This window comes from Platalea leucorodia (genome assembly GCF_965183815.1).
Source record: "Platalea leucorodia genome assembly, chromosome: 12".
Taxonomy (NCBI): Eukaryota; Metazoa; Chordata; class Aves; order Pelecaniformes; family Threskiornithidae; genus Platalea; species Platalea leucorodia.
The window spans coordinates 12,643,236-12,655,408 of NC_138834.1; the positions used below are offsets into that span (position 1 = coordinate 12,643,236).

General features: G+C 47.2%; 1 protein-coding gene across 9 annotated transcripts in view; it reads right to left on the bottom strand.

Annotated features, from left to right (window-relative positions):
- OSBP2 (oxysterol binding protein 2) overlaps positions 1 to 12,173 on the bottom strand; it is a 135,350-nt gene that overhangs the window by 63,269 nt on the left and 59,908 nt on the right. Inside the window, exon 1 of one of the 9 annotated variants that reach the window (XM_082324872.1) lies at positions 9,963 to 10,251. The exons of the other annotated variants lie outside the window; for them this stretch is intronic. Within the exon in view, the coding sequence (XP_082180998.1) occupies positions 9,963 to 9,975 (13 nt within the window). The 5' untranslated portion in view covers positions 9,976 to 10,251. Of the gene's footprint in view, positions 1 to 9,962; positions 10,252 to 12,173 lie in introns of those variants that run through there. 9 annotated transcript variants of the gene reach the window in all.

Here is a 12,173-nt window from a genome sequence, read left to right on the forward strand (position 1 = left end):
AGTCCAGGTTTGGCTGGGAAATAGCACAGACAGGGAGAAGGGCAGTCATTCCAATATAGCATCTTCTCCCTGAAGTGCTGTGCTGGCTGCCAGTGCCGCCTAGTCAGTAAAAAAGGAAAAAAAATAAATCCATTTCTGCTGTACACAGGGCCTCTATTTGCGGACCCGTTCGGATGGAGCTGGGAGTTCATCTCCGTTCTTTCCAATTCTATAAACACATTTCTGGTCTCTAATTACACCATCAGGCTGTCAAGATGGCCACTTCCTCCCTAATTACTCCTCTTTGTATTTAAGACACAGTAATAAGCCCACATTGTTAGTGATTGCTGCCGATTAGCTCGGAGGACGAGAGCTTCTCCTGCCTTGTGCTGATCCGCTCTGGCACTGATTCTGCACCGCGAGCGCCCGGGCAGCTCATCCATTTCCTCCAGTACCTGTGTGTCCCCAGGGTACGTGCTCTTCCAACTGAGCCACACGTGTGCATGGGCAGGAACCCACCTCCACGACTGCTAGAAATGACCGGGAAAGGGGCAGAGAGGGCAGAATTCAGAGAGTAAATGAACAGTCCCTGCCCTTGGTGCATGCTTCTCCTACCTCGCTGAACTTCGAGACTGCTTGCTGCGAAGGAAGCAGCTTGGCCAGCTCAGCAGGCAATGCAATGCTCCCCGTTGCAGAGCAGGACTCCCATCGGATGCTTGCTGCCCTACAAGCTCATCCTAGCAAGCCCCGTGGGGCTGCAGAGGCTGCCCAAACCGCTGCGGTGCCTCGTCGTGTGCACGCAGATACCCGCGCATCCACCTCCACCGTCCGTGGGGCCGAGGGCAGCTGAAGGGGTGGCTCCTTCCTTGCTTCTGCAAGCGAACATCCCAGCCGCTCCTCCCTTTGCTTACGCTGGTTAAAATAAGCAAGGATTTCCACATCATGAAACATCTCTAAACATCCCCATGGACACCCCCATATCGCTATTTCACCGCTGCAGCTGGTAAAACCATCTAGAGCAAAGAAACCCAGGCAGGGCACTATGTAAATACACCCTATGTAACACATTTGATAGATGTAGAACATTCAGTCTTTATTTTAAAAAAGATGAAACCAAGAGCCCTGATTACAGACTTTAAGCGCTTTCACAAAGGGAAAACAGCAGCCACAAATGGCTGTTCAACCACTAAAGTCATAACAGAACATCTACAGCCCTTCAGCAGCGCAAGCCAGGCACAACCCCAGTGCAAACTACAGACATCTAACCCTGACAGCAGCTAACCCAGGAACAAAACGACCAAGGAGCCAGTGGATTTAGCATCTCTTCATGCTTTTACATCTCAGCGAGATGCCTTTCTAGCTGATTTGCTTTCCAGAGAAACGATATGGACAGGCTGGATTGTTGGGCCGGGGCCAACTGCATGAGATTCAACAAGGCTCAGTGCCGGGTCCTGCACTTCGGTCACAACGACCCCAGGCAACGCTGCAGGCTTGGGGAGGAGTGGCTGGAGAGCTGCCTGGCAGGAAAGGACCTGGGGGTGTTGGCTGACAGCCGCCTGAACATGAGCCAGCAGTGTGCTCAGGTGGCCAAGAAGGCCAATGGCATCCTGGCCTGTATCAAGAATAGTGTGGCCAGCAGGACCAAGGAGGTGATGGTGTCCCTGTACTGGGCACTGGTGAGGCCGCCCCTCGAGTACTGTGCTCACTTTTGGGCCCCTCACTACCAGAAGGTCATGGAGGGGCTGGAGCGTGGCCAGAGAAGGGCAACGAAGTTGGTGAAGGGTCTGGAGCACAAGGCTTATGAGGAGCGGCTGAGGGAGCTGGGGTTGTTCAGCCAGGAGAAGAGGAGGCTGAGGGGAGACCTTATTGCTCTCTACAACTGCCTGAAAGGAGGCTGTAGAGAGGTGGGGCTTGGTCTCTTCTCCCCAGTAACAAGCGATAGGATGAGAGGAAACGGCCTCAAGCTGCGCCAGGGGAAGCTTAGGTTGGATATTAGGAAAAACTTCTTCACCGAAAGGGCAGTCAAGCATTGGAACAGGCTGCCCAGGGAAGTGGTTGAGTCCCCATCCCTGGAGGTATTTAAAGGACGGATAGATGTGGTGCTCGAGGACATGGTTTAGTGGTGGGCTTGGCAGCGATAGGTTACCGATTGGACTCGATGATCTTAAGGGTCTTTTCCAACCTTAACGATTCTATGATTCTATATGATTCTATAGCACATAGGAGAAACAGTACGGGATGTGCCTGTGGGTTTCAGGGGACAGGTATTAGATATTACTTTCTATTTTGGCATTCCTCTGCTCATGGATGGACATGCCAAGGAAGGAGGTGTCAAAACTCTCAGGCAAGAGCCCCCCTGGAAGATTTCTAAATAAATCTGGAAAAAGGCTGAATCAACATTTCTGCTTTTGGAAGCAGGCTGCAGCATTGTCCACCACCATCACTACAGCAGCCACGCGTGCCTGGTCCCTCCTCAAAATTTAATCCAACATTCATTGTATAGCAGGCTTGATTTGTACATCAACTTTAAACATTCACTTAAATGGTTTCTAGCAGGGCCATGAAATAAATACACACTGCTGTGTAGGTAGCTATAGAAATTTATTTCTTCATCTACTTATTTCATGGCCCGGGTAGAAACTATTCCCACACACGTGCACCTTGGTGCAGGTGCTCATCGCCCACGAGCCCAACGTGCTGATGACCCAACCCGGGGAGCCCTGGTCGCTGCCAGGTGGCAGCCCAGGATTTGACTTTCATTAGATGATTATCACCTATATTACGATCAAATATTAATGACAGATTACATTTGCTGAGCAGGGGACATGGTAAGAAACTCAGGCCCCGGCACCAAATGCACCAAGTGGACCTGGCAAGGGATATTTCTGTTGCAAATTTCCTCTGCAAGCAGGATCATTGTATTTAGTCGCTTCTGCTGGAAAGGGCTTTGAGATCCTCAAAATTAACTCAAGATAAGCTAATTATCTGTCAGCTACCTACCAACCTTTTCATGCACAGTAAGTGTGGTCTTATTCCTGCTAGCCTGTACTCCCATGGCATAAGGCGGGCGGCTGTAACCTGGTATCGTAATGCAGAATAAAACCCATTATCGTAACACAGAATAAAACACTTGACTCTTTCTCTAAAGATTTCAACACCTCAGTCCCTCTTCCTTAATTTGGCCGATGTTATTGAAGCCAACAGACAAGACCCCATCAGCTCTAGCGGAACCGGATCAGGCCTTTAACATACAAATACAGAAGAGTACAAAACATCTCCTTAATTCCTTTTTCACCTTATTTTGTCACTGTGTGAGCTCAAGGTCTGCATTGGGTTCATCTTACAAGCACAAAAGCAACTATTAAAAGCAACCCAAAGCCTCCAGGCTGAGTGCTTTTGTTTGCAAGGAATCTCCTGTGGAGCAAAAAGCCGGGGCCAGCTTTTCCCTGGGCTCCTCATTAAAAGTCATCAGCGTTTTAAACATACCTCAAATGGCTCCTTTTTGGTGAGATAAGTGGATTTAAGGCCAAAATTTTTGTAGAAAACAACTATTACAGCATGAGGATTTCTAAATGAAAAGCAAAGCATCCTTGGGAAATATTTTCGTTTCCAGGAAAAGTACTGCATTTCCAATGGGGAACGTACTTATCACAGAGACTTTCACCGCACAGTTTGCACATCACATTTTTTACAGTACATTGATTTTAAAAGTCAACATTCTCCCAGCTTTGGGGTTCAGTTTGCTGCTAAAACGTGAAAACTATTTGCTTTTCATGTTCCAGGGCCAAGATCCCTCTACGTTTGCTAAATATGCTCCACATGTGGCATACAGATGTGCCCCCTGCCATACAGGGAAACCTTTATACATGTCAAATGCAATGCAAATACAATGCAAAGCTTCCCCAAAAGCATCATTTTCCCACTGGAAAATGGGGGAAAGACGCTTTTGGGGTAGAAAAAGACCAATCCAGCCAGGAAAACAACCCCCACCTCATCCTGCTGGCACGAAGCACCATCACAGAGCCTCTGGAAGCTCCAGCATCAGGAGATGCTGGAGGTACATTAAAGGCAGCCTGATAAACCCAATATTCACTAAAATGGAGGAAAAAATCAGGCTGTGATTTGGGGTGTCCACTCCAAGAGGGCTGCGTGTTGCCTTCAGCCCCTGCCACGAGTCTCTCGCTCTGCCCAGGGCTATGGAGATCAGGTGGGGCATCTTCTTTCATAGGAAAGGCTAATGAAAGACATCTGAAACTATTAAAAATCACACCTATATTTTGCACATATAATACAATACGGATTAAATTTTACACGTGCAGTCCCACGATTAATATGTTCGATGTGCCCAGGAAAAGAAGTGCACGTGTCCGTGGTGGCTGCAAGCAGCCGCAATCGTTTTGCCTGCACCAGGCAGAACAAGGGTGGACACTTCAACTGCTGGGTGAGACTACAGGGAACCAGCACAGGCAGAACTACGGAAAACCCCGAGGATATTTGAATTTTAAAGTTGCTAAATTGCAAAAAAAAAAGGGCTCTGTGCTCTCTATCACTCCCTGTTGCCAAGACACCGAGGCCATCTAACGCCTTCCCAGTCCCAAACCAGAAATAATTTGACCTCAGACACCCTTGGAAGACATCTCCCAAGGTTCACGCCTTGTGGTTACCAAGGTCCCCCCGAAGCCCCACTCGCCGTTTCTCCCGTGCTCACCACTCACCGCCTTCCCCTCGATTTTCATGCAACAGGAATCAGGCTGGTTTCAGCTTTTTGTGAGAATAATTCTGGTTTGGGGCATTTTATTCTCCACTCAAGCCTAGTTACATAAACTGCTGTGCATGCGTGTCCAGATCTCCTGTTACATGCATGTCCTTACGTCACCCTGCTAGAAAAACAGCTCAAGAAGAAAACCAAAGGAAAGAGGACAATCTGGATTTGATAAAAAAGCTTTTTTTTTTGGTCATCTGAAGCCTGCTGTAAATCCTCAGTTGCTTGAATTTTGATTTGACCTATTTGCATTTCTCCTTTCCATGCCTTTTTCTGGCAGAAGGAAATTACATTTAGATAAAATAACTTACTGTGAAGTGATGCTTGAGAGTAGGACGGAGGCGAGTGTCCACGTGGACTGCGCAGGGACCCGATCAAGGGAAGCCTGATGCTCACGTGCTGCTCCGCAGAGACAGCTTCAGACCACGCATTAATGAAAATAAAATGGGACCAGCAGTTGGAACCGGCCACTTTAAACACTTGTATCTGAAGAAGACGGGATGACTCATCTCACCTACCTCTGACAGCCAGAAATGGGAAGTCCATATCTGAGCAGATCCCCCAAGCTTCCCTTAGGGTTGGAGACAACCTATTTTGGGAGGAAGCAAAGAGCTCTCGGAGGTGCCCAGTTCTCTATATAATGACAAAGACAGTCTGGGTCAAGAGATCAGGCTTCAGCTTTTCAATTGGATATAAGGTGATCTCACCTAGAGTGAGGTGAGATGAATCCAACACAGGAGATAGCGACATGATTCCTAATGAATATTTGTAGGAGACAGTGACTTGATTCCTAATGAATTTTTGTAGGATTTGTGACTTTTCCTTCCTTAAACCTATTAATTATGCCAAACTACATCCAAAGAGCAACAATTGATGTGACCACCAAGGAAGTCCAGGTGTGCATCACCCACTGCCACCAGTTCCCAGCAGGAACGGACTCTCTGGGCACCACAGCAATATAAATAAAGCACAGTAAGCAACGAGTTGTGCCCAGGATCAGAGGAGCCCTCAACGGTCTGGAAGGAAGGTTCTGAACATCCCAGAAATCCTCATTTCTCACCATCATCCCTCTTCTTTGCTGTGTGAGAAGCATGGTTTCGCTTGGCCCCTCCACCGACGACGCAACACAAAAGTTGTCTGAATTGAAAGGCGGGACCCCCCCTTGAAGACCTGTTCTGCTTCATCCTAGGATCTGACCCAGAAAAAACACACCAAAATTGTTCGGTAGTGCTCCCAAAACAGGGATTTCTGCCCCAAAGCAGCGTGGATTTGAGCAGAGAGCATTGCTTGCCCCATAAACAACAGCACTCCCGCATGCCCAGTGCTGAGCTCTCCTGGGACTGGCAATGGGAAATGCCTGGAGTAACCTCGGGAGCAATAACAGATAGGAGATAGCACAGCCTTAAATTATAGCTCACCGCCACTCAGATGTTCCTGGAGAACATCTCTGCCTCTCGCGATATGTCAGACTAACGCATGGGCAGGCTGGATTACAGTACAAACACAGAAACGCACTCATTTCATCTCAACTGCAAAGTAATTTGGCTTATAACTGAAAAAATATATCTAATTTACTGAAACCAAGTAACAGGTCCAAACGGACTGTAGCAAGAACTAATTTACCCATTACAAACAAACCAATTCTTTTTTGTGATATTAAAGGCACACAAAAGAACAAACTACCATAAAATTTAACCTTCTTAGCAGTAAAACTTAGTAAATCTGAACCACGGGTGATTTACTGTATTTTTTAAACACCTGATAAAGCAGAAAGAGCAAGCGCCACTCACTTTACAAATCTCAAACCAAACCAAGAAAGGACGGAGCACGCAATGCCCAAGAGCCCCGTCTGTAGGTAAGATGCCGTGCTGCCACGCGAACGCCACCGACAGACCCACACAGACTATTTTCCATATTTCTCTGTCTTCCAGGGCTCCTGCGTGGGGTTAAACACCCCCCCATCCCGGGAAGGCACCTCGCTAGCTAGAGCAGCCCCTCCATCACTCCCCAGCACATCTGCACGGCAGGGGAAGGCACCACGCCGGATGCCGAGGGAGTGCACGCTGGGCTGGATCCGTCCGGCAGCGACGGCAGGAGGACGCCGGGAAGGCCACTAACCCTTGTGAAATTTATTCAGACAGCCGGCGTTGCAGAAGGAACGGATGGATCCTGTCTCCCAGCAGCCCCTACCCTTCATCCCCACAGCAGGATCGCTCTCGCAGAGGCTACATGGCTGTTAGCTTTAGGATGGAAAAAAAAAAAGAAATTAAAAAAAAGAAAATGTCCTTATTCAGCAGTCAGCCAGGCGGCTGCATCGCTGCACTTACAGTTCCACATTTCACATAATAAATTCTTGCCACATGCTCTTAGCAGAGCACTACGGCACCCAGCTCGCAGCAACCATCAAACCACCCTCTTACCAGCATGCACCACGGAGCAACCCTTAACTCCATCTCTGCCAGAAACAGGCATCATCCCGCCAAAAAAAGGGGGGGAAAAAGATAACACCAGGTCCTACCACGGGGAGGTTTCGCTGAGGCTGCCTCTGGAGCAGTGCTGAACAGGCTGTCAGATATTCAGTCTGAAAACCAAAGGCATGCTGTTTTGCAGGGTGAGGATGATATTTGGAAGCTTGTCCCTTTAAATGCTGCTGGAGGTTATTTTTAGGACACTTGCTTAAAATATGTCAGAATTTCTTTATTTTTATCAGAAACTTCATTAAACATTTCACTCGCGCAGCTACATTTCACATCTCCCAAGCAGCTCAATAACAAAACCTCTGAGGTTTCACGACCGCATGCCCTCCTGATGTCTATTTTCTCGCCCCTCCATTGTGGGACGATTGGATTTTCCCAGCCTTTAATATTTTACTGGTCTCCGGAGAACGAGCAAGTCCGGAGGAAAAATGCGGCATAAATCACAATTCAATATAAGACACGCAGCTGCAGCTAAGGTGTTACTGTGTGATGTGCAGCTAAATACACAATCACAGCTTGGGGAATTGGAGATGCGACTGCTGTCAACTATTTACAAGTACTAATAGTTTATACTTGATAGTTTTCTCCCACTTTAGCTGGATTGCAAGGTTTTTATAGCAACGAAGGAAAGGCTTATATTCCATCTTTTAAATTGCAGCCACTCTCTGTGTATACATATACAAAAAAAAAGGCAGGCACTTTGCAAGCATTCTGGGTGGAAAAAGGACAAATTCCGGAAAATCAAACTATCACCACACTACGCATTTGAGGCAGGGAAAACTAATGCTGGCAATGCACATGCACGCAAAAATTTTATTAACTTGTTTGCAAATATACTCATGCTTTGGGTAAGAACTAGCAGTTTTTCAAGGGGAAAAAAACACGAACACCACAAGAACAGCAATTTTTAATTGGAGGGGAAGGCCCTGATGGGAGTTAGCTCAAAACAAGCACTTCCATTTCTATTATCAGATCCAAGAACCAGATGGAGCCAGGATCTGTGTTTTGACACTAAGATCAGAGCCAATATGTATATACGTCTATATATCAGTATATGTATGTATACATACCGAGAGAGAGGCATACATACACACACGCACATTTGTATGTGTGTGTATATATATATATATATCATATACGCGTCTTTTGCATACAAACACCCAAACCTCATGTGCATTCCTATGATCAGCAGAGCTGCGATTTCCTACAGTCACTCCGTTTCCCTGAAAATCAGACTATTTATGACCAGTTCAGGCACGGCTTCCAGCCCAGGCCCCTGTAGGTGACACCAGACCTACAGGATCAATGCCTTTTTCTTCTTGGGGCCAGCTTTGCACCCCAGGCTTCAAGCACAGCCCGCAGCCTGCTAAGGAGAGAGAGCGAGAGAGGGTTTAATGCTGAGCTGGAAGAACCTTCCACTTGGGTCTGGAAGGCAGGACAGCAAGAGGAGTCGGGCATGGAGACGACCACCTGAGCCTCGCAGAAGTTTGCTCTGGCAGGGAGTGAAGGTCATGAAGCTCAACTAGGCAGGACAAGCAGGGCTGAGCTAATAACCTGCTGGGTATGAACACGTTGGTACAGGGTCCTGGTCAAATATAGAATCACAGAATATCTCAAGCTGGAAGGGAACCATAAGGATCATCGAGTTCAACTCCCTGCATAGTCCCTGGCGAGGTTTCCCCCCTCACCAGACAAACCCATGGCATGTAACTCAGTGATCTCCCCAGGTTTACTATAAGAAAATGCATTGGATGACTGTCTAAATCGCTAGGGAAAAGCTTTTTCCACCAAGACGCTCTTTGCTTTGCTCTTCTAAGCAACTTCCTTATTCTAGAGGTGACTTGAACACAGTTTAGCTATACTCCTATTGCAGTAACTGCAAGGAAGGATCACAGAAAGCAAAGCTAAGATCCTCTCAATCAGTCTAATGTTCACAAACTGCTATAACTAGCTCTGCATCTCTTCTGCCAGCTGCCATGAACCTTCTCCTGCCAATATTTAAGTCACACCCACAGTTACTCATCTAAATGCTTCAAGTTCCCTGTTTAAAATCAGATTGCAGATTTATCCCTGAACTTAATTCACTCCGCTCAAAAACAAGAGTTACCTTGGTCCCAAGATTGGCAAGAGGTGCCTGGGAAATGCTCCCTGCCATGTCACTTTACGTCAAGATGGAATTTCTTCTTGCTTGCTTTCTGTGAGAAATACTCAAATGGTGACGTTACTTCTTGCTGAGCAACGGAAAATCAGTGGGTGAGTGAGTGGTGGGGAAGGGTGTGGGAGGTGAGGGTCACCCAGGGCTGGCCCAGGGGGGCCAGAGGGCAGGAAAAGACCAGGATAAAATGATGAACAAGGGGAGCCAGAAGGAGAAAATTCATCTCCCTGTGGCCCACCCAGCACCCCCACAGACACGCACCGCCTCCCAGATCACCGGCTCGACCCTCAGGCTTTATTGGCACTATCAAACCATTCCATCTCCAAAAAACTGTATCAGATTTTAAAAATACACCCTCCCTTGCAACTTCTACCTTCCAAATACTTTGTGCAGAAGAAAATTAGGCAGGAAAGGTTAGGATGATGATTGTAGTTTGGGTTTAGTCTGACTTCTTTGTCCAAGTTTGATGAAATTCTAAAACAAAGCGGAGAAACTTCAAGTATTTTCTACCTTCCCGTTCCCGAGTGTGACCACTAAACACACATATCCACCAGAAGTCAGAGGGCTATACACTTTAGCGTGACATTACCTTTTCTCATCATTATTATTCAACTGATCTTTTAAACATCCGTAGTCCTTAATTTTCTGGCATCTGCATAGCTGTGCCACATCCATCTCCAAATCTGATCTGAATTCTCTCAGTGCCAGGAGGCACACAAGGCGCGAACATCGTTCTTCCACTTCGATCGGTCTGCGGCTGCGTGCTCTGGAGTCAAGGGCCACAGCGCAGTCTTCCGCCGGTTTCCCCCTCAGGACATGACCGATCCAGCTCCATCTCCTCCTCCTCACTTCGTTACCGATTTTCTCCATCCCTGCCATTTCTGATGCTCGTCGTTTCTGCAACTTTTTTTTTTTTTTTTTTTTTCCCCCAGGAGGAGGTAGTTGGCCTCCTGCCCAACCCCCATGACTTGGAGGGCCAGTGGTTTTTCTGTCAGGGTGGCCTTCCCTTAGGCTGCGTTGGTTCGCGGCACCTTCTTCCATTTTATCCGGTGCACCCTCCGGAGAGGGATCCCCTATCCACCACCCAGGGGACGCGCCTTCTAGCCGTGCAGCCCCAGCCGAAGGTCCATCTCCAAAACCAACCAATAAAAACATTAGACGAATTTTAGAAATCCAGAACTCTAATAGGATTAGTGGTACTAAAACAACTCAAACTCCAGCTCATCCATTAAAAACAATCAGAAATGCTTTATTTGTAGCAGTTGAAATAACTTCTCCCGGGTTCAGCTGCAGAAAGCAGCACTGCGCACAGCCAGGAGGAAGGGCTGCCCCGTGCAAGGACCCGCTGCATCTCTGCAGGCTCTGAAGACCACTCACATACGGGGAGTTTCATCACTCTACGACCTTAGACATTAGTTTAAGCATCTAACCAACTTCAAGGTCTTTCTCAAACATTTTCATACCCATTACACACCCCGAAAGGAGCACAACCGTACAGGCTGCAAAACCCAGCACTCGGCACCAAAATTTCGGTGGATCACACGCACCGAACTCAGCACACCTCCTGCTTTGTTATAGTCTACATGTATAAAATTACATACTGCGTTTTCCACAGCACCTCTTCCTCATTCAGGGCTCAGGAGGGGCTCAGCTCCGTGAAGCGGGGACGTGTGGTGGGAGATCACAACTGTAAGGCTCCAACTGAAGGTGATCCTTCCCCCAGGATGCTCTCCGCAGGCTCCATATCCTCATTCCTTCCCTTCCCTTTCCCCCTCCTCTCCGCAGCTCTCATCCCACCGCACTCGGGGCCAGGAGATGCCTCCTCCTCCTCCTCTCCCTGCATCCACCACGCACAGGCAGCTGCCTGCACTGCCTGCACTGCCCCAGCACACGGGAGGCATGAAACGGGCTTGGAGAAAACAGAAACTTTGGAAATTTCACCTGTTCGGGTTTTCAAAGTTTCTAATGGAAAAACACAAAACCAGCCCCTTTTCGGAGGCCTCTTCTTAACCACGTCGGGGCACATTTGCATTTCGAGAGCAACAGCAGCTACACAAAGACAGGCTCCTCGCCAAATTTCAAGTCCTCACTTCAAACCATATGGGAAGCAGCATGACAAAAACACCTTAAAATAATTCTGGGGACTTCTACCTGCATTGAAACATCATATAATGTACTAAGTATAATATACTAATTATAATAACTATAATAATATACTGTATAATACTGCCGTGAAATACCCTTTCCAGGAATGCCCAAATATTCCAAAACAAAGGAAAAAAAAAAAAAACACCAAAACTCAGCCATATGAATACAACCAGGACCTAAAGAAACAGAACAAATAGTAAAGTTTAATACAACTACAAAGAAATGGAGAACCCTATAAAGAAAAGCATTTCACGCAGGTAACAGCGAAAGGCGTCTATAATATTTACAGCAGCGACATAGGACTAGAAGGGATATGGAGAAATACGGAGGCAACATCCAGAGTACCCACACCACCTCTGACACCGACCTGTCAAACCCTTTCTTGAAAATGCTGCTTCCAGATGTTCGTGCTCTAGGACTCGTGTATCTTGTAAGCAGAGAGTTATTCTCAACACTCAGGTTATGTTCCTGCTCCAAACTAAGGGATTGCCTCTGCCCCCTGCAGACACAAGGAAGAAACGGCCGCCTTTCTTCTATGCAAAAACCTTCAGCTGTCACAGCTTCATAATCTGATTTTTTTTTTTGAAATAAAATTTGATTCTTTCCTGCTTCCTAGATTGCTGGGTATTTCTCACAACTCTCCAAATGCCTT